Source organism: Embiotoca jacksoni, unplaced genomic scaffold, assembly GCF_022577435.1.
Source record: "Embiotoca jacksoni isolate LCO1_2020_lvr unplaced genomic scaffold, fEmbJac1.0.p SCAF_7, whole genome shotgun sequence".
Lineage (NCBI taxonomy): Eukaryota > Metazoa > Chordata > Actinopteri > Embiotocidae > Embiotoca > Embiotoca jacksoni.
Genome location: NW_027185425.1, coordinates 20,363,816 through 20,386,899, shown reverse-complemented (window position 1 = coordinate 20,386,899; position 23,084 = coordinate 20,363,816). Strand labels below are relative to the sequence as shown.

The window sequence follows — 23,084 nt, the reverse complement described above, 5'->3', positions numbered from 1 at the left end:
CACATCGTAGACATACACCTGAAAAACATTTGACTTTACTGAGTGAAGTTACAGCCAAAGGATTGAGAATAGAAAAGCCAGCCAGACCGTCTCTCTCTTCATCTCTTATTTTATGGGATGTTTTAGTCTTTTATGTGGACCAACGTTAGTACACATGACGTAGTGCTGCTGTAGAGAGAGAAGTGGAATCAGAGAGAGGAAACAGAAACCCTGGGAAGCAAACAGAGCAGCAGTGAGCGCTGGGATCTGATGCATTTAAACAGCATTTCCATATTTTGACAGTGAAACACAGAAGTTTTGTGCTCACGTGGTGAACTTGGTAGAAAGAAGTGATTCTTTACGCCACAGAGCAACTTTATCAATCATTCCATTTTCCTTCATCCTCTGAATTATCTTCCTGAAGGACTTCTAATTTGTAAAGCCAGTGATGTTGACGGGTTCGCTGGATTCCAGACACATGGTGTACGAAGCCACACAACCACAGCAAATCACACGATGGCCAACACACACAAAGTGTAAAAACATCCTTTAGTTGTGAAAGTAGATTCCTTAAAATAAGACGTAAAAACACGACTGCAACCCAACGTTAGTCCCTCTTTAAAACTACCACGCTGGTTTCAGTGTGTGTGTGTGTGTGTGTGTGTGTGTGTGTGTGTGTGTGTGTGTGTGTGTGTGTGTGTGTGAGCAGTGGTACCTCCGTCCAGGCTGCGTGAGTTCCTCTTGCTGGAGGAGCGCTGGAACAGAGGAGCCGGTCGGTCGATCAGAGAGCTCGCCTGTCTGGTCTGAGCCTGAGTCCGACCGCTGTACCGGAACTTGGAGCCCAGAGCCAAGAACTTCCTGGGAGTGGTGGCCATCTCAGTGGAGGTCAGCCTGCGCATGCGCACACACACACACACACACACACACACGCACACACACACACACACACACACACACACACACACACACACACACACACACACACACACACACACCAATACTGATCTTCTGGTTCAGACAGGAAGTTCCTTCAACAACACAGTGAGAAGATGTAAATGTTCCACCTGAAGAAGGTGTGATGCTCCACACACACTTTCCACAACTTCTTCGCTGCCTTGTAGTTGGGCAGTTTGAAGCCGATCGCACTCTCGTACTGTTCCACCTGTTGAAACACACACACACACACACACACACATACACATACACACGCACATACACACCTGCTGAAAATGGAACTATTTTTTTAAGTAAAAAAAATATTTTTTTCTACTCTGTTGTATTGCTTTACTTGTATCTATAATGCTGCTGTAGCGAAAACAAATGTCCCCTTATGGGATTAATAAAGTATCTATCTATCTATCTATCTATCTATCTATCTATCTATCTATCTATCTATCTATCTATCTAATGACACGAGCTGTGGTTTCAGTGTTCAGGATGGGAAACAGAATCAGACTTCAGACGGTCTACCTCAGACGGACGGATCTTGATGAAGAAGCTGCTGCGCTTGTACGACACCTTGAGCACTTTGGGCCAAGGGAACCGGTTGATCCTCAGTTTGTCTTTGTAGACCATCAGACCGCTGGAGCAGACGCCCAGCATGATGTCCACTCCGTCCAGGTCCTAGCAGACACACCAAGAGGGAAGGAAAGAGTTCAGGAAGAGGACGAGTTTCCAGTGAGAGGAACGTCTGACAGTTGTTCCACCGCAGGCTGATATCACTTCCATCAGGAGATAACCTACAATCCACCACATGTACATTTTATACATGGAGTGACTCAATTCAAAGAAACTGATGTGCTTGGTTGTGGTGGTGAAGCTGTCAATCAGACGGATCAAAGAAACTCAATGGTTCAGTCTCAGAATCACTTATCTGATGACATGCTTACATTTTTGGATGTTTATATATTTTTTTATGTGAATGTGTGTACCGCTCACATTCCTCCACAGGGGGGCAGTGTAGTCCTGAAAAAGTTCCTGCTGTTCTATTCTCTTTAAATCCCTGCTCTGATGCAAACAGATTGACCTGATTTCTCCTGTAAACCCTGACCAGTCACATGACTTCCTGCTGCTCAGGCCACAAATGATAACAGAGAAAATACACGTTTCATACAAATGATCGCAGTGAAAATACACGTTTCATACATGGATCTAGTTTTCTGTCTGAGTCACATTCAGGTTATTATCAAGTAAACAGGTTTCATTTAATCTAAGAAGGACAGTCATCACTAAGTAATCACTAATGTCAGAGTTTAACAGTGACGAGCAGCTGCAGAGTTGTCGCTCAGCAGGACTCACCTTGGCCTGGTGGAGGTCCACTCCATACATGGACAGTTTCTTGGCGTTCTCCAGAAACATGAGGTCTGCCTGGGCCGGACTCATGGACCTGCAGCGACACCACAGAACACATCCAACAGAAGCTTCAGGTACCGAGACGTTTATCTGGATGAAGGGAAGGTGTTCTTTCCCCTTTAGTGTAGCTCCCGTAGAGGTCCATTCATAAGTAGATCCTGACAGGTGTTTCAGGTCCAGTGCATTTGACTAAATCATGTAATTTAGTACATCATCTTTTTGTGAATATATTTTAAATTAGTTTTTCTGTTAATTGTTGATTTCTGAGGCTGCATGTCTTCATAGTAAAGGCCAAAAACACCTGAATGAACTTTTTTTGTTTAAGTAGTTATATTTTCTGCCTTTATTAACAGCTCAGTCGAGATTAACAGGAAATGTGGAAATAGACATTTCAGTCCATGTGTGACCTCACCGTCTGTGTCGCTTTAAATCCTGACTTTTCACTTGCAATATGATTGTTTTGGAGAATGACTTGAGATATTGGTACTGTTCCTTTGCTCAGGAACAGGAAGTGAAGACCTGCAAGCTCTCGGTGTCGTCACCTGTATGTGTGGTGCAGCTCCATCATTTTGTCCTCCAGCTCCTTGGTCTGACCCTGAGCCATCTTCATGTCCTTAGCGTACTCAGCGCTGTGCACATCGGGGTCGTACTCCCCCAGCTCTGACTGCAAGGCGTAGGAGCCCAGCAGGGCCAGGGTGACGAAGGAGCAGGGCAGGCGGCCCTGCAGGATGTCCTTCCTCAGCTGCAGACACAGGTAGTACCTGCAACCACAACACGGATCACATTCACCTGAAGTGATGAGAAGGACTACAGTCAGAGAGACCGGCCTGTAAAGGTTTAACACGTTCCTTTAGGATCTGTGGAGATAAATCAAAATAAACCATCTTTACCTATTGAAATAAGATTGTATGTAACCAACAGGTGGAGTTGGGACCAAAAAGAAAAGAGGAACAAAAGCCAAAAGGACAAATTGCACACATGCTGTTTGAATTATGTTGATCAGGTGATGCAATTTCATTATTGCTTCCTCCTGCTGCATGTATATTACTGTGCTGCACAGAAAACCCCTCATATTCAACTGGGAGTGATTTCACTCATCATAATTTTGATTCTTATTGTTTTGGGTTTTTAGTAAAATGATGTTCATGTTCAATCTCTAAAAAAGTTGAACTTTGTAAGTTGTTTATCGATGTTGTCATGACGTTCTTAGTTGTAAAACAAAGATCTGTCAGTGGAGGAGACGTGATGTGACTGAAACAAGTGTTTTGATGAACAGAACAGGATTTTAATCCTCCAGATTAGATTGAAATGAAATAATCCTGATGTGATAAACACACATTCACAGATCAATGTTAAATTTACTGGGACAAACTCTGCTGCCCACACTGAGCTTTATGAAACAATGAAGCTGTTTATAAGTGGAGTACACATCACTGGAACCATGCAGTACCTGGTGATGTCCTCTGAGAGCTGGGCTGGGTCGGGTGGATAGAACTTCACATTGAAAGTGAAATTATAGTTGGCACCTTCAAAAAGAAAAAGAGGAAGAGATGAAATTAATAAACATGTAATAGAAAGATGCTGTAAATGAAAACTACAATTACCAGCATGTGGTTACAGGCCTCCACCAACCAGCCAGGTTACACTCACATCATATCTGGAGTGAAGACTGAGGGAAATAAATCGGATTCTGATGGAACACAAAGTCGTTGCTATAACAACAGATGAAGCTTCAAATCTGGATGTTGCTCCAGATTGTAAAAGGTGGACGTTTCACACGCGAGATGTCACATTAATGACCGGACAGACAGACGACCTGCAGACATTGTGCCTCTAACTGCGCTGACAGATGATGAAGAGAGACGAGCGTTCATATGAAGGAGTGCTGAAGCTCACCTTGTACCTGCCGGCGGATCTCCTTGGTCAGGTCCATCCAAGTCTGATAAACAAAAGGAAGGATGTAGAATAAGATTCAATATCAATGAACACCAAACTCCTTTAGAGCCACACGGTAATCTGACCATCCATCACACTTCTTTTTACTCATCTTAATGAGGTTGTGATTGTTGGAGGTAAACTAATTGCTGAGCATTAAACTCACCTTCATGGTGGGCGTGTCCCAGATGGTGAGGCCGTAGTAGTCTTTCTCCAGCAGATTGAGGTGGTCACACACCCGCATGAACAGCTCCTGGCCTTTAGCATGTTTCTGAGACACACACACACACACACACACACACAGAATAATTAAACCTTCACCTGCTGATGTAACGATCTGACATCATCTAAAGGACGGTGTTGTCAGTAAAGTGCTGAACAAGGCGGAGCAGATGGGTCAAATGGTGTCGACAGCAGTCGGTTCTCCCAGAGGAACGTTTAACAGCTGTTCACACTGAAGCAGGGAGTCAGCACAGCAGAGGACAGAAGCCACCACGACTCTTTCTATCCAACTAAAGATGAAAGATAAACCACCTTTGTCTAATCCATTAAAGGTCCCATATTGTATAAATTCAGGTTTCCATGGTAAGCACGTCCAGGTTCTGTATAAATACTGTGGAAGTGTCAAAACGCTCATTCCACGAAGAAATGCACAAAGCCAATATGCAGCAACTGCGCTGTTTGGACTTCCTTAGGTTTGTGATGTCACATGCTCATGCTCATGTCGAATGTCTCAGCATGTGGAAGAAAACACAAAGCATTCGGCCCAAATTGTGTGAATCACAGCGTCGCATTCCAGTCCAGTTTTGAATTTTAGCAGGCGGAGGTAGAAGTGTAGCCCCTCTCCCAATAAGAAATAATGGGATGATATATATTTTTCTCACCACGGTTAAAAAGCAATGTATTCCTGCAGTTTGTCAGTTTACTGAAACCCCCCCTCCTCGGTTTTCCCCTGCCCGGCGTACTGTTCGCACATGTGCTTGGTGGGCTGCGGTGTTTTAAAAGCTTTGTAATCAATCCTAGAACTGCATTGACTGAAACAAATCCATACCTATAAATATTAAGAGTGTCCTATAGGATTATTTATCCATGTTTTTGTGTTAGAAACAGATATTCTTGTTGTTAGGAGTCTGTTAGCACAACATTAGCACTGCTCCACAGGACTGTCAAACAGACACGCCCCCAAACATACTGCATATTTGATGCTTAACATCTAATCAGTGATGGGATTTTTTTTCAGATGAAGCACTGTTGACTTTGTATTTGATGAGAGAATGTGAATGGGAGTCTATGGAGCCTTTTTGGAGCCAACCTCTAGTGGCACTCGGTGGTATTGCAGCTTAAGACACTTGTGAAATATTGTAGAAGCCCAACAAATTAACTCAGTATTTAGCCTACTAACAAATTGGGGATCAGAAATTGTTTACAAAAAAAAAAGCCAATCTCAAACAGCACTTCAGCCTTCTTGCTCTCCATTCCACCAGTTCTACCACCAGCCACTGAAGCATGAGATCACCGGCACCATAACCAGCAGCAGCTGCTGTCCCTCCTGTTGTTAACCACATCGAACCACAATAAGCCCCCCGATCGGTGGACCAGGTGAGCTCAGAGATAATATAACCAACCAGGTAAAACTGGTCATACTGGTCCAGTTCTCATGATTTCAGGGAAAACATGGACTTCAGTGAGTTGATGGTACCATAGTTGGACTCTGGGCTGAATATTCAGTGAAAGCTGACAGTCTTTAATGTTTAAGGTTGTTGTTACCGAGTTTGATGTTACCGAGTTTGATGTTACCGAGTTTGTTGTTACTGAGGTCGATGTTACTGAGGTCGTTGTTACTGAGGTCCATGTTACCGAGGTCGATGTTACCGAGGTCGTTGTTACCGAGGTCGTTGTTACCGAGGTCGATGTTACCGAGGTCGTTGTTACCGAGGTCGTTGTTACCGAGGTCATTGTTACCGAGGTCGATGTTACCGAGGTCGATGTTACCGAGGTTGTTGTTACCGAGGTTGTTGTTACTGAGGTCGATGTTACTGAGGTCGTTGTTACTGAGGTCCATGTTACCGAGGTCGTTGTTACCGAGGTCCATGTTACCGAGGTCGATGGTACCGAGGTCGTTGTTACCGAGGTCGTTGTTACCGAGGTCGATGTTACCGAGGTCGATGTTACCGAGGTCGTTGTTACCGAGGTCGTTGTTACCGAGGTCGTTGTTACTGAGGTTGTTGTTACCGAGGTCGATGTTACTGAGGTTGTTGTTACCGAGGTCGATGTTACTGAGGTTGTTGTTACTGAGGTCGATGTTACTGAGGTTGTTGTTACTGAGGTTGTTGTTACCGAGGTCATTGTTACTGAGGTCGATGTTACCGAGGTCGATGTTACCGAGGTCGATGTTACCGAGGTCGTTGTTACCGAGGTCATTGTTACCGAGGTCGTTGTTACTGAGGTCGTTGTTACTGAGGTTGTTGTTACCGAGGTCATTGTTACTGAGGTCGATGTTACCGAGGTCGATGTTACCGAGGTCGATGTTACCGAGGTCGTTGTTACCGAGGTCGTTGTTACCGAGGTCATTGTTACTGAGGTCGTTGTTACTGAGGTCGTTGTTACCGAGGTTGTTGTTACCGAGGTTGATGTTACTGAGTTAGAATTCAACCAAAAAACAAGGCTCAAAGTTAGAGCTGATCCTGCCAAATGAAGGGAGCAGGTCACAGCGTAGACAGAAGACAATCCTGCATGGTGAAAAGATGCAACAGAAGAATATTCCAGACAGAAGCTTTTTAACGAAAACAATACTTTTGAATTTCACCACAACTTTGAATAATAACTTAAGTCCATATTTTTTCTCAGTAACTGGAATTGACTGCAATTCCATTTATTTTGTCACTTAATGACGTATACAATCACTTAAACCCAACAATGATGACATGTAAACACTTCTAAATAGAACCATGTAGCTGCTAATGTTAAAGTAAATAACCTAACTGTTCTTTTGTGTGTTTATGAAGAATAAATAAAACTGCTCTTACATCCAGCTCACACTCGAACTGAGTGTCGTCCAGCATGCTGACTTTGATCTGCATGGTCTTGGGTCTGCGTGGAGCTCTCGGGGCTTTAACCTCCTCCTCGTCTGTGGTCTTCTCCTTCTCTTCCTTACTGCCTCCTTCAGGGCCCGACTCCTTCTCCTCCCCCTCCCCCTTCTCCTTCTCCTGGTCCTCGTCCTTCTCCAGGGCCACCTCCTCTCCTTTCTCTTTCTCCTCCTCCTTCTCCTTCCCACCTTTCTCCTCCTCGGCCTCCTTCTTCTCCACCTGGACGGCCTGAAAAAGACACTCTGATGAAAAAGACACCCTGATGATAAAGACGCTCCGATGATAATAAGGCACTCCGATGATAAAAAAAAAAGACACTCTGATGATAAAGACACTGATGATAAAAAGACACTGCTGATAAAAAAAAAAAGACACTCCAATGATAAAAAAACGCTCCGATGATAAAAAGACACTCCGATGATAAAAAGACACTCCGATGATAAAAAAGACACTCCGATGATAAAAAAAAAAAAACACTCCGATGATAAAAAAAAACAAAACACTGATGATAAAAGACACTAATGATAAAAAAAAAAAAAAAAAACACTAATGATAAAGACACTAATGAAAAAAAGACACTGATGAAAAAAAAGACACTCCGATGATAAAAAGACACTGATGATAAAAACGCTCTGATGATAAAGACACTGATGATAAAAAACGCTCCGATGATAAAAAGACACTCCGATGATAAAAAGACACCGATGATAAAAAGACACTCGGATGATAAAAAACGCTCCGATGATAAAAAGACACTCCGATAATAAAAAGACACTAATGATAAAAAGACACTGATGAAAAAAAAGACACTCCGATGATAAAAAGACACTGATGATAAAAACGCTCTGATGATAAAGACACTTTAATGATAAAAACGCTCTGATGATAAAAAGACACTGATGATAAAAAGACACTGATGATAAAAATGCTCTGATGATAAAGACGCCCTGATGATAAAGACACTCTGATGATAAAGACGCTCTGATGATAAAAACGCTCTGATGATAAAAACGCTCTGCTGATAAAAAGACTAATGATCAAAATGCTCTGATGATAAAGACACTCTGATGATAAAGACACTGATGATAAAGACACTCTGATGATAAAGACACTCTGATGATAAAGACTGATGATAAAAACGCTCTGATGATAAAAAGACTGATGAAGAAAAGAGTCTGATGATAAAAAGACATTGATGATAAAAACGCTCTGATGATAAAAACGCTCTGATGATAAAAAGACACTGACGAAAAAAAGACACTCCGATGATAAAAAGACACTGATGATAAAAACGCTTTGATGATAAAGACACTGATGATAAAAAACGCTCCGATGATAAAAAGACACTCCGATGATAAAAAGACACCGATGATAAAAAGACACTCGGATGATAAAAAACGCTCCGATGATAAAAAGACACTCCGATGATAAAAAGACACTCCGATAATAAAAAAGACACTAATGATAAAAAGACACTGATGAAAAAAAAGACACTCCGATGATAAAAAGACACTGATGATAAAAATGCTCTGATGATAAAGACACTCTGATGATAAAAACGCTCTGATGATAAAAACGCTCTGATGATAAAAACGCTCTGCTGATAAAAAGACTAATGATCAAAATGCTCTGATGATAAAGACGCTCTGATGATAAAGACACTGATGATAAAGACACTCTGATGATAAAGACACTCTGATGATAAAGACTGATGATAAAAACGCTCTGATGATAAAAAGACTGATGAAGAAAAGAGTCTGATGATAAAAAGACATTGATGATAAAAATACATTGATGATAAAAACGCTCTGATGATAAAAACGCTCTGATGATAAAAAGACACTGACGATAAAAAGACACTGATGATAAAAAAGACACTGATGATAAAAACGCTCTGATGATAAAGACACTCTAATCATAAAGACACTCTGATGATAAAGACACTCTGATCATAAAGACTGATGATAAAAACGCTCTGATGATAAAAAGACTGATGAAGAAAAGAGTCTGATGATAAAAAGACATTGATGATAAAAACGCTCTGATGATAAAAAACGCTCCGATGATAAAAAGACACTCCGATGATAAAAAAGACACTCCGATGATAAAAAAAGACACTCCGATGATAAAAAAAAAAAAAAACACTCCGATGATAAAAAGACACTCCGATGATAAAAAAAAAAAAAACACTGATGATAAAAGACACTAATGATAAAAAAAAAAAAAAAAAAACCACTAATGATAAAGACACTAATGAAAAAAAGACACTGATGAAAAAAAAGACACTCCGATGATAAAAAGACACTGATGATAAAAACGCTCTGATGATAAAGACACTGATGATAAAAAACGCTCCGATGATAAAAAGACACTCCGATGATAAAAAGACACTCGGATGATAAAAAACGCTCCGATGATAAAAAGACACTCCGATGATAAAAAGACACTCCGATAATAAAAAGACACTAATGATAAAAAGACACTGATGAAAAAAAAGACACTCCGATGATAAAAAGACACTGATGATAAAAACGCTCTGATGATAAAGACACTTTGATGATAAAAATGCTCTGATGATAAAAAGACACTGATGATAAAAAGACACTGATGATAAAAACGCTCTGATGATAAAGACACCCTGATGATAAAGACACTCTGATGATAAAGACACTCTGATGATAAAAACGCTCTGATGATAAAAACGCTCTGCTGATAAAAAGACTAATGATCAAAATGCTCTGATGATAAAGACACTCTGATGATAAAGACACTGATGATAAAGACACTCTGATGATAAAGACACTCTGATGATAAAGACTGATGATAAAAACGCTCTGATGATAAAAAGACTGATGAAGAAAAGAGTCTGATGATAAAAAGACATTGATGATAAAAACGCTCTGATGATAAAAACGCTCTGATGATAAAAAGACACTGACGAAAAAAAGACACTCCGATGATAAAAAGACACTGATGATAAAAACGCTTTGATGATAAAGACACTGATGATAAAAAACGCTCCGATGATAAAAAGACACTCCGATGATAAAAAGACACCGATGATAAAAAGACACTCGGATGATAAAAAACGCTCCGATGATAAAAAGACACTCCGATGATAAAAAGACACTCCGATAATAAAAAGACACTAATGATAAAAAGACACTGATGAAAAAAAAGACACTCCGATGATAAAAAGACACTGATGATAAAAACGCTCTGATGATAAAGACACTTTGATGATAAAAACGCTCTGATGATAAAAAGACACTGATGATAAAAAGACACTGATGATAAAAAATGCTCTGATGATAAAGACGCCCTGATGATAAAGACACTCTGATGATAAAGACACTCTGATGATAAAAACGCTCTGATGATAAAAACGCTCTGATGATAAAAAGACTAATGATCAAAATGCTCTGATGATAAAGACGCTCTGATGATAAAGACACTGATGATAAAGACACTCTGATGATAAAGACACTCTGATGATAAAGACTGATGATAAAAACGCTCTGATGATAAAAAGACTGATGAAGAAAAGAGTCTGATGATAAAAAGACATTGATGATAAAAATACATTGATGATAAAAACGCTCTGATGATAAAAACGCTCTGATGATAAAAAGACACTGACGATAAAAAGACACTGATGATAAAAAAGACACTGATGATAAAAACGCTCTGATGATAAAGACACTCTAATCATAAAGACACTCTGATGATAAAGACACTCTGATCATAAAGACACTCTGATGATAAAAATGCTCTGATGATAGAGACACTCTGATGATAAAGACACTCTGATGATAAAGACTGATGATAAAAACGCTCTGATGATAAAAAGACTGATGAAGAAAAGAGTCTGATGATAAAAAGACATTGATGATAAAAATACATTGATGATAAAAACGCTCTGATGATAAAAACGCTCTGATGATAAAAAGACACTGACGATAAAAAGACACTGATGATAAAAAAGACACTGATGATAAAAACGCTCTGATGATAAAGACACTCTAATCATAAAGACACTCTGATGATAAAGACACTCTGATCATAAAGACACTCTGATGATAAAAATGCTCTGATGATAGAGACACTCTGATGATAAAGACACTCTGATGATAAAGACTGATGATAAAAACGCTCTGATGATAAAAAGACTGATGAAGAAAAGAGTCTGATGATAAAAAGACATTGATGATAAAAATACATTGATGATAAAAACGCTCTGATGATAAAAACGCTCTGATGATAAAAAGACACTGACGATAAAAAGACACTGATGATAAAAAAGACACTGATGATAAAAACGCTCTGATGATAAAGACACTCTAATCATAAAGACACTCTGATGATAAAGACACTCTAATCATAAAGACACTGATGATAAAAATGCTCTGATGATAAAAAAGACACTGATGATAAAAACGCTCTGATGATAAAGACACTCTAATCATAAAGACACTCTGATGATAAAGACACTCTAATCATAAAGACACTGATGATAAAAAGACACTGATGATAAAAAAGACACTGATGATAAAAACGCTCTGATGATAAAGACACTCTAATCATAAAGACACTCTGATGATAAAGACACTCTAATCATAAAGACACTGATGATAAAAATGCTCTGATGATAGAGACACTCTGATGATAAAGACACTCTGATGATAAAAACGCTCTGATGATAGAAACACTCTGATGATAAAGACACTCTAATGATAAAAAGACACTGACGATAAAAAAGACACTGATGATAAAAATATACTCTGATGATAAAAACGCTCTGATGACATAGACACCCTCTGATGTTAAGCTGTGACAGATTTAGTCTGGACTACAGATCCATGTGTTAACAGTGAAGTCAAACGGACCGCGTGGCATGAAGAAATAGTTGTTTCAGAAACCTTTGATTATTGTGTTGCAGATTTATTTCAAATCATTTTTCCACAGTAACGTTTGTAAATGTAAATGCTGCCATCCTCACTGACTGTTGATTTTAGAAAGTTACGGTTTGTCTAGAAGGTCTTAATGGAGCATCTGTGCTCATCTGTCAGACCTGTGGCACCCCGTACTAACATGTTGGTGCGGCTGTGACTGAGGTGGAGGAGCAGGTTGTCCACTGATCTCAGAGGTGGCCGTTCAATCCCCCGTCTACCTGCCGAAGTGTCTTTGGGCAACACACTGATCCCCAAGTTCCTCCGGATGTCAGGTGAGCACGCTGCATGTTGTCATCGGGATGTGAAGGAGAGTAAAAACTGTAAACAGCTCAGGTAAAAAGGCTGTTTGTCATGAGTCCACAGTGGCCATCAGACCAGAGGTTCTGTGAAGTTCCTCGTTGCCGACCGGCTCTGAGGGTGTTTTGTCAGTTAAAGCTCTGAAAGTGTGGAACATCCTCCACCTCCAGTCTAAGATTAAAAACATGATCTTTTCAACTGTTTTTGATGCTCAATGTGTTTAGATTCTGTCTGCTGTTGTGCAGGACTTTGGTCCACATATGTTGTGTATGAATGTGTTGAATCAATAAAGCTGACTCGTCCAGACGACTCCGTTTGTTATATAAGCAGGCGTCTGTGTGCGCTGACCTGAGCCTCAGCACTGCTTACTGAGTGCTGGTCCAGGGCGACCTCTCCCTCCGTCCTCAGCTCAGGTTCGGGGTCAGCGATGGGGGCCTTGGCCTCCTCTTCCTCCTTATCCCCCTTCTCCCCCCCCTCGCTCTCACACTGCGAGCGCCTCTTCAGGAAGGAGGAGAAGAGGCGGGAAAGGCCGCGGCCGGCAGAGTTACGGTTTCTAGGCCGGAGCTGCTCGTCTTCCGGAGACGGTGGCCGGGCATCTTGGCCCGCTTCCTCCTGCTGTCTCGGCTTCTTCTGGTGACTCTCCGCCTCGTCTGTTGTCATGGCAACAGCTGTTGAGGTAGAGAGCACGATTGGGTTTTTAAAGACATACAGATATGCTGTCCAGATAAGAAACAGGTCACGTTGTAAATGTTAATATCAGGTGGAGGTCAGGTAATCCACTGTTGGGGTCGGGTGTAACTTTTACTTTGAAGGGTCAAAATATTCTCAACTCTCTTTAGCGGCAAACACGCACGTCTCACATTCATAACATTTCAAATATGAACTCTCATCATAAACAACCCTGATGACATCACTCTGATATTGGTCATTTCTTCGGACACTTCCTGTCTCTTTGCTGATGCTCCTCTGTGTGTCTGTGACTCAGACTGAACATGAGGAGGTAAACAGGCTGTAACGTGAACTACAGGTTAAACTGGTGCCTTTATTCTTTCTCTCTCATTACTGGGTCCACACAGTCTGACTTTACATCATCAGTTCTGGTAAAAACCTACAAGGAACTACCAGCAGGATAACAATCTATAAACTCTACCAAACTGCAGAAACTCTGACAGTCGATGTCACACTGAAATGCGTCCCCCATCACATTTTTTGACCCGCCCTGATACTCTTCCCCTCACTCCTCATGACTGAACAGAACCAACCTGACCAACACGGTAGGTCACAGAATCTGATGGGGACAGATTTCAGTGTAACACCGACCTGACGGCCGACTGCTGGACACTGCAGTGACTCACTACCGCCCTCTAATACACAAAGGAAATGGGATATAATTCTTAGAAATTAGACCTTTATGCTCTGAAAGCAAATATAAATAAAAAGTGTGTCTGTGAGGAGAGTTACAGAAACAGTTTCACATTAACAGCAGATACAATTCAGTTTTGTTTTGAGTGTGAAATATTAAGGATCCAGCTGAATGATGACCACAGCACAGCTTGTATGACAGACGATTCTTCAACACTTCAAAACAAAAACTTCCATCATGAGACGAGGAAATACAAATAGATTTAGAAATATGCTTGTACTGTCGCCTTCATCCCATCCCACTGTGATCACTAAACGCCTACCGGGCTGCAGGTCAGGTTCAGTTAGTCAGCAGTGTGTCTACAAGCTGTCTCACTTTGACCTGGTGCTCCCAGTAACACCAGAGGCTGCTGGGAGATTCAGCCATCATATGATACGCCTCTTTCCTCCTTCAGACCGGCAGCAGGCCGTGCGGCTGACAGGAGAGCTGTCTGCTCACATTCAGACTCCACCACCTGGTCGGAGGCCTCTCATCCCAGAAAGGTGGGCGGCTGCCACAGGAACACTGCTGGACCACAACAGTCAGAAATGGTGTTGCTGTGGCAACAACAGCCGTCTCAGGGAGTAAGGAACGATTAAACAACAAGAGACAGTGAAAATAAAGCGCTGGAACATAAAACCTTGTAACAGAGAGGTGACGACTTCATCAGCAGCTGCTTCCTGTGAGCCTCCTTCAATCATCCTCTTAAACATACAGAAGTTATATAGTTCAACATGATGATGAAAGAAAAAGGCTGGGCAGCAGTTATTAATACAGATTGGTATTTTGGTGTGTGCGTGAGTGTGTGAGTGTGTCTCTGTGTGTGTGTGTGTGTGTGTGTGTGTGTGTGTGTGTGTGTGTGTGTGTGTGTGTGTGTGTGTGTGTGTGTGTGTGTGTGTGAGAGAGAGTGTGAGTGTGCATGAGTGTGTTTGTATGTGTGAGTGTGTGTGCGTGCATGAGTGTGTGTGAGTGTGTGTGTCCCTTTGAGACCCCTCCGGTGAGACAGTGATATGTAACAGCAGACCTTTGACCATTCAATGTGCTGCCTTATTTTGGTACTGTCAGTGTTGCTGTCATGTGATTGGTCGATTATTATGAGCTGCTCAGCTGGTGTCTCAAATATAAAAAAATGTTATGGTAATCAGTTTGCTTTTTTAAATGCAATAGACCACAGATTACCAGTTGGCCTGTAACAAGCAATGGAACTATTTTAAAGACTTACTTTTTTTTAACATGTTTAAACCAGGAAATGAAGCTGAAAAGTCTTAAAACTAAATGTGAAGTCATCACTTTAAACCTCCAGCAGAACTGAACACTGTCTGCTGGTGAACTTTGATTCAGAGTTCTTCAACAGAACTTGAATTCAGATTGGAATGTTTTGATTTTAAGGCATAAAACGAATCCCAGTGTGTCGATCCCGGCTGATCAATAAGTGACTGCAGTGAAGGACACATGTTGTGATAACCTTCAGCAGGTCTGAACACTGCTTCCTGACTGACTCTAATTATCTCCTCATCCTGGCTGAGAACAGGCCAGCGCCTCGTGTGGTCGTTCAGAGCACTGAACTCTGGTTTGACTGGCACATGAGAGAAGTGAATCAAAACATAAACTGTTCTTAGAAACGATGGAAGGAACACATTAAACTGAGTATTAAACAGCTTTGAAATACTGATGAAACTTTATTATTAAAGCTTAACGGAAAACAACTGATGAGCGTGATGAGGATGATCTGACTGACTGAAGACCAAGTCACCAGAGACCAGAAGGATTCATTTGTGATCACAGATGACCATCCAACACCTTCACTCCCCTGCAGAGTGCATCCATCAAACACACAGCGTTGCTGAACGCACCATGACAACAGACATCAGCTGTTTGAGAACTACAAAACACAGGAAAGAGGTCAAAGGTCATATAACAGGAGCCTGGGGACAGTCAGAGACTAAAACCAGATACCATGTATGAGCAGAGAGATGTACAACCACATGACATCATCATCTATCTCCATGACAACTGAACAAACCCCATTCACAAGACCGTGACCTGCTGCTGACAGGAGTGAACGTTAAACTGGTTGATTTCAGTACGTGAGGAGGTTCCTGTGAAACGACAGAAGAACGTAGAGCAGCTGATCACTTCACCTCATGTTGTCTCAGTTTCTGTTTACAAAGTGGAGACTTAACTTTAAACCTCCATCCCATTTTATGATTGAAGAACAACAACAGAAGACTATGACCTCTGAACTCTGTGTGTGTTGGGGATGAATGGTCGTCTGTTCTGCTGCTTGTTGGTCATTTAACAAATTATTGGACAATCTGACAGAACAAACTACAGAAGAGAGGACAAACTACAGGAGAGAGAACAAACTACAGAAGAGAGGACAGACTACAGGAGAGGACAGCGAGGAGACAGGACAAATTATAGAAGAGAGGACAAACTACAGGAGAGAGGACAAACTACAGGAGAGAGAACAAACTACAGAAGAGAAGACAAACTACAGGAGAGAGGACAAACTACAGGAGGGAGGACAAACTACAGGAGAGAGGACAAACTACAGAAGAGAGGACAGACTACAGGAGAGAGGACAGTGGGGAGACAGGACAAACTACAGAAGAGAGGACAAACTAAAGGAGAGAGGACAAACTACAGGAGAGAGGACAAAGTGCAGAAGAGAGGACAGACTACAGAAGAGAGGATAAACTGCAGAAGAGAGAACAAACTACAGAAGAGAGGACAGACTACAGGAGAGGACAGCGAGGAGACAGGACAAATTATAGAAGAGAGGACAAACTACAGGAGAGAGGACAAACTACAGGAGAGAGAACAAACTACAGAAGAGAAGACAAACTACAGGAGAGAGGACAAACTACAGGAGGGAGGACAAACTACAGGAGAGAGGACAAACTACAGAAGAGAGGACAGACTACAGGAGAGAGGACAGTGGGGAGACAGGACAAACTACAGAAGAGAGGACAAACTAAAGGAGAGAGGACAAACTATAGGAGAGAGGACAAACTACAGGAGAGAGGACAAACTATAGGAGAGAGGACAGACTACAGGAGAGAGGACAGTGGGGAGACAGGACAAACTACAGAAGAGAGGACAAACTACAGGAGAGAGGACAAACTATAGGAGAGAGGACAAAGTGCAGAAGAGAGGACAGACTACAGAAGAGAGGACAAACTGCAGGAGAGAGGACAAACTGCAGGAGAGAGGACAAACTACAGGAGAGAGAACAAACTACAGAAGAGAGGACAAACTACAGGAGAGAGAACAAACTACAGAAGAGAGGACAAACTACAGGAGAGAGGACAAACTATAGGAGAGAGAACAAACTACAGAAGAGAGGACAAACTACAGGAGAGAGAACAAACTATAGGAGAGAGGACACACTACAGAAGAGAGGATAAACTGCAGAAGAGAGGACAAACTGCAGGAGAGAGAACAAACTACAGAAGAGAGGACAAACTACAGGAGAGAGGACACACTACAGAAGAGAGGACAAACTACAGGAGAGAGAACAAACTATAGGAGAGAGGACACACTACAGAAGAGAGGACAAACTACAGAAGAGAGGACAAACTACAGAAGAGAGGATAAACTACAGGAGACAGGACAAACTACAGGAGACAGGACAAACTACAGGAGAGAGGAGATAAAGTTAATGACAGGATGAGTTGCATCAAACAGCCCTCCAGCAGCAGCTGTTGTGTTCTCAGGTGAACGTTGTTACATTGAGCTCATGTTCAGGTGTTGGATTATATTCTAAATCTAAACTGGTCAGACGAGCCTGAAACACGTCACTTTAATTAAAGCTAACTAAGAACGAGGTTTATTCAGACTGAGGAAATATATTCTGGCTGTGTTTTTCTCACGTCTTCTTTTTCATAATAGTCCATCAACAGTTCATGAAAAACACAGACGGTATTTAAATACTCCAGCTGTGATATGAAAATAAATATGTGGCATCTTCAGGTTTGTAGTTGAAATCCTTCAGTAGTTCCTTGTTCAGAGGCTGATGACCAGCTGCAGTGTTGATGTGGATCCTGTTGACTTTAAAGAGAAGCTGCCAGATGAATCACTCCTGCAGATTTAGATCAGCGGCGTGCTGACGGGCTGAGAGGAGAGCGTGGGCTCCACTACGCCCAGCGCACTCAGTGGAACCACAACTACACATACAAGCAGCTGATTGTTCAGCGAGCACGTGGTCACAGCAGCAGTTTGTAGAAACCAGAGAACAGCATCTTCTGACAGGAACCAGCCGACCACAGACACAAAGGTCTCGGGTCAGATGTTCAGCTTTCTGCTCGCTCCTCCAGGTCAGACTGTCCGACATCAACTACCTCAGAGGAGCCGTCTACCAGGAGGGAGAGGAGGAGGAGGATGGAGGGTCCACACACAGCAGGACTTCTACCAGGGGGAAGAGGAAGAGGAGGATGGAGGGTCCACACACAGCAGGACTTCTACCAGGAGGGAGAGGAAGAGGAGGAGGAAGAGCACGAGCAGGAGGAGGAGGGGGAGGGAGAGGAGGAGGAGGACATAGAGGAGGAGCAGGAAGAGGAGCAGGAGGAGGAGCAGGAGGAGGAGGAGGGAGAGGAGCAGGAAGAGGAGCAGGAGGATGTACTGTATGTGTAGACAGAAGTTGGTTTTAACAACATAACTTGAACTGCATGTTTATCACTGTAACCATGACAACAATCAGATGTAAGCTGTTTGTGCTGCTGATTCAGCAAACACTCCTCTGGCTCAGACTACATATATGATCATCTATGGTTCTCCTGTGACGGATGCAGTGGTACGTTCTGACAGATCCACTTCGGTTCTGCAGTTCAGTTCTCAGCGCTGAGTCGGCACATTTCAGACATGATGAATAATGAGCCTCCATGTTGATCAGAGCAGCTGTTTACATCTCACATTATCATCAGCCAACCAGCAGATCACTTCAATAACTCTATCATGTTTACTTATATCTTACTTTATTTACACATTCATGTCGACGCGCCACAGTGATCTCAGAGACATGTTCCCTCCGCAGGTTGTTACAAATCTGACCTCAAACCACCTTGTGATAATATTTTTTTACATTTGTAACATATTTCTGCTTAAAAGTGACTCACATGTTTTTCTCCTGAGACATAAAAACCTCTCAGAAAATCCGCCTTTTCTCTTTTACTTTCTAAAGTGGGTCGCAGCTCTGTTGCTCCACCGGTTCAGCCCTGAAGGTCAGATATGCTTCCACAACGTGCTGCTCTAAGGGTCAAAGGTCAGGAGCTGTCGGAGCGTAGAACCACACACCACAGATCAGACAGCACGTGTACAGTTGTTTCTTTAGTTTACAGTTTAGTGAAAGTGAAGTGCTCCTGATTGCGACCAGAACCAACACGACCCTCTGGAGTCCCGGTAACGAGGTGACGTCTTCTACACGTCGGCGCCAGCTCTAAGATCCTGACGGTGGACTTTGGGTTCAAAGTTCACCACTGAAATGCGTTGGTGGAAGGTAAAAATATACTTAAGCACATTTGTGTTTGTGACTGCGTGCTCGCCGGGTGGAGAGCTGAAAGTGAGCTTAAGCACTAAAAGCCTCTTTAAAATTAATCTGCCCCTGCGTGGGATTAAAGGCTGTTGTGTGCTGCTGCGCTGAGCGCCCATCAACCCCCCCACCCGCCCTCCACAGCAACGCTGGAAACACCACAAACGGAGTCAGTCTGACCCAGAAGAACTGCAGGCAGGGAGGGACTGATAAAGACACAAGTGGAGGAAGAAGTCCACAAACACACAAGCAGCTGGACCCGAACAGAACATGTGTAAAGATAATTTACATTCAAAATGCTGATGTCAGGGAAAACACTCAAATAATCACATAAAGATCATTGATCAGGCAAGACGTCACCTACGATGTGAAAACAGACGTGTGAAGCAGAGAGATGATTGACAGCGTGTGAGTCAGCTGACTGTGATTATCAAACGTTTCCTCAAACATGCAGCAGCTCGCTGACCGCTGAGGAACACAAACACAACATACAAACCACTTACTGTCATTAAATACAACATCTGCTGCAGCTGCTGCACAATGAAAGCCTTCCTGTCAACCTGAATGTAAATTATACAGTTACACTGTTGGTCAGCCCAATGACAACACTTCTTTTATCCACTTCAAAATAAAATCTTTCCTTTCAAATTAAAAGCACTTTAGCATATCAGACATGCTGCGGCCATATACTGACTTCTGAACCAATGTTGTCATATGAAACAGCATCATTTGCATCTAGTAGACATGGAGCATGGTGTTAGTACACACACACACACACACACACACACACACACACAGACACACACACACACAGAGTGAGGAAAAAAAATGTTCTTTTCAGCAACACACTGAAATAGTGTCAATATCTTTGAAAAAAAACAATGAAATAACTTTTTGAAACAATTTTTTGTAGTTTTAAAAACCTGCCATTTCATTTAAAAATTGTAATGCCTGGTGTCCAGTAGAGGCTGCCGTCTGCCACCTCCAGACATCTTGGTCTTTAGTCCCACCTCCTTTTCAAACAATATTCATCCTGAACTCCTTCAGCAGGAAAATAAAACCATGTGCTAGATATCATGTTCATGTTTGATGGACTTCTAACCATCATGTTGTTGCCCAGAACAAACAGAGCAGATCCTCCAGGGCTTCTTCTCTTCCAGCGTCGACCACCGGGACTCCTCATTGTTTCTGGGATTTCCTAACTTCCTTTTTTGAGGACGCAGCAGGAGTTTAACAAACGTAACTGCTCTGATTACATCGGCTTCCTGTACGTTTCAGAAGATCCTTCTGGTCCCGTCCGAAACCCTCCACCGCACGGCATCTTCTTCTACGTCTGAATTTGTAAAACTTTACTTTGTACATCAGGAGAACGACAAAGACTTTTTTCCTTCAGGTGAGGAAACAGGATTTTCACAATTCAAACTCTGGTTGAAATTCCTAAACATTTTTGGAAGGGCTTCAACATCCAATAATACTAAACCACATTTCACTTAAGAAATCCAATAAAAACAAACTGACTTTTGACCCTTCAGTTGTATTGATTAATGAATCAGGTCCACTCAGTAACAGAAGGAAACCGTCCACCTGAACACAACCGCTGTTTCCTCCCGTCGTTCACCAGTGAAGATGAGAAGGCAGCGAAAGTCGTCAAAGAAGAAATACTGGGCAGCAACCTCCCGCCAGCATTAATGACAATAAGGTTTCATTTCTCTTTCTGCTTTCTCCTTCATTCACATCAATACTGTCTTCTCTCACACACACTATATTATTATTATTATTATTATTATTATTATTATTTACCTCTTCTGAACATTTGGACCTGCTTCCAGTCACCCTTTTAAAGTTATTGCATTACAAACTCAACAGTTCCTGTATCCATTTCAAAATAAAAGCCCTCTAGCGTCTCAGTGGACAGCGTGTAACGAGGAGCGTGTTGTGATGAACGTAGCTCCGGCCTTCTGGTGACAGAAACCACAGAAACATGCTTCAGATGATTCATCCAAAATGAAAACAGCAGGATTCTATTGTTGAATTGTCTAAATTAAAGCGATGGAAAGATATAATGAAGCTCAATCAGCACGTGTACAAAATGACATCATTTAGAAGCAGCGTCCGTCCCTCCGTCATTCACAACGTGCATTTTACAAGACGATGACTTCATGAACTATTTATGACGTCAGTCTAACTTTGATCACATGGTCAGTTATTGTTGAATATTCTGTAAACTGGTCACCATAGTAACAGTGATTACACAACAACTGCGCGTGCATCACAGATGAGATGTGGTACCGAAACAAATCGCTCCACACATCTGCCGTTGTTTACTACGAGCACCCCGAATAAACACGCGTCCACGTAGATGATGGAGGACCCGAGTTCTCCTCTGAGTTCATTTCACACACAATTCACGAAAGAAATTTCATCAAATGCTATTAAAAATACTCCTGAATCTAAAGCTGGTTGTGAATCTGCCTTTCACCTCCTCGGCTTGTTTGATGAGAAATGAAGACATTTCAAAATAATGTTCTACTTTTCTTTCCCTCGGTGGAAACAAAAATAGTTACTGTTTTGGTAACGGATGTGTTGGATTTCTAAGAATAAAGCTTCTTTAAGTTATCTTAACAACACAACTGAATACGTTAAAGATTATTTAGCGAGACGTTTTCTCTTTCATTTGTTGCTATAGTTTGTCTCCTCACTGAGGAGCCTTCAGTGAACAACAGTTTCCAGGCTCCTCACCGCACTGAGACGCCAGCTGGTTGTTGAGCTGCAAGACGTCTCACAAAAGATCCAAACACTGGTGGACCGAAACTAGCACAAGTTGTTGAACTTAAGGTTTCTCTAATAGTATTTATGAAACCCCAAAAACTGCTGTCTCGTCAAAATGACATATTTAGAAGTTTTTTTTCAAATGACTTAAAGTGGTTTAGATAAAACTTAACACCTATAATTCAGTACGTGAGAATCTTTGAATATGGAAACAGTCCCTGCCTCCATCTCCGCCCGCCTCTCGGCTGCTCGCCATGATATGAACAGGACTGGTTCCGTAAAGGAAGAATTCCCCTCACTATGTACGGACGTCCACTCACTGATGATGCTAAATACAGCCAGCTGAAGTAATACGTTATTTTCAGTACTGCTACATTGTTGTTTAATGGTTTATTATAGATCAGGAAGCAGTGAGTACTGATCAGAAACTATAATGTTAGCAGCTGCTGTGTGACTCCACCAACACCAACATGGTGACGGAGATCCTCCCTGATGAACATCTCCAGCACCTCCATGCAAGTTAGGACAAACCTTCAGTGCAGTCGGTTTCACAGCATCCAACAAAATGCTGAGATTCACTGGAGCACAATGATTCAGGATGATTCTGTTGTAACCAACCATCATCCATCAGTGATGTCATCATCCAGCAGTGATGTCATAGTTGGTTTCTGAACGTTATGAATCCTCCAGTTCAGATTCTGTCCGTCACCATCTTGCTAGTTCAGAGCGGTTTGAAGCAGGAAGTGACCATATTTGGATGTGCTGGGGGAGGAGCCAGCGGT

At 42.1% G+C, this 23,084-nt stretch overlaps 1 protein-coding gene across 12 annotated transcripts in view; it reads right to left on the bottom strand.

The window, feature by feature from the left end:
• epb41a (erythrocyte membrane protein band 4.1a) overlaps positions 1-23,084 on the bottom strand; it is an 80,947-nt gene that overhangs the window by 42,056 nt on the left and 15,807 nt on the right. For 11 of the 12 annotated variants that reach the window (XM_069176200.1, XM_069176203.1, XM_069176206.1 and 8 more), the window contains exons 2-11: positions 12,950-13,269; positions 7,293-7,580; positions 4,433-4,537; positions 4,228-4,270; positions 3,782-3,857; positions 2,874-3,092; positions 2,278-2,365; positions 1,450-1,602; positions 1,044-1,141; positions 695-870 (exon numbers count right to left, since the gene is read on the bottom strand). In XM_069176200.1, the coding sequence (XP_069032301.1) occupies positions 695-870; positions 1,044-1,141; positions 1,450-1,602; positions 2,278-2,365; positions 2,874-3,092; positions 3,782-3,857; positions 4,228-4,270; positions 4,433-4,537; positions 7,293-7,580; positions 12,950-13,261 (1,558 nt within the window). In that variant the 5' untranslated portion in view covers positions 13,262-13,269. The remainder of the gene's footprint in view (positions 1-694; positions 871-1,043; positions 1,142-1,449; positions 1,603-2,277; positions 2,366-2,873; positions 3,093-3,781; positions 3,858-4,227; positions 4,271-4,432; positions 4,538-7,292; positions 7,581-12,949; positions 13,270-23,084) is intronic. The other variant, XM_069176212.1, reaches the window with a different exon arrangement.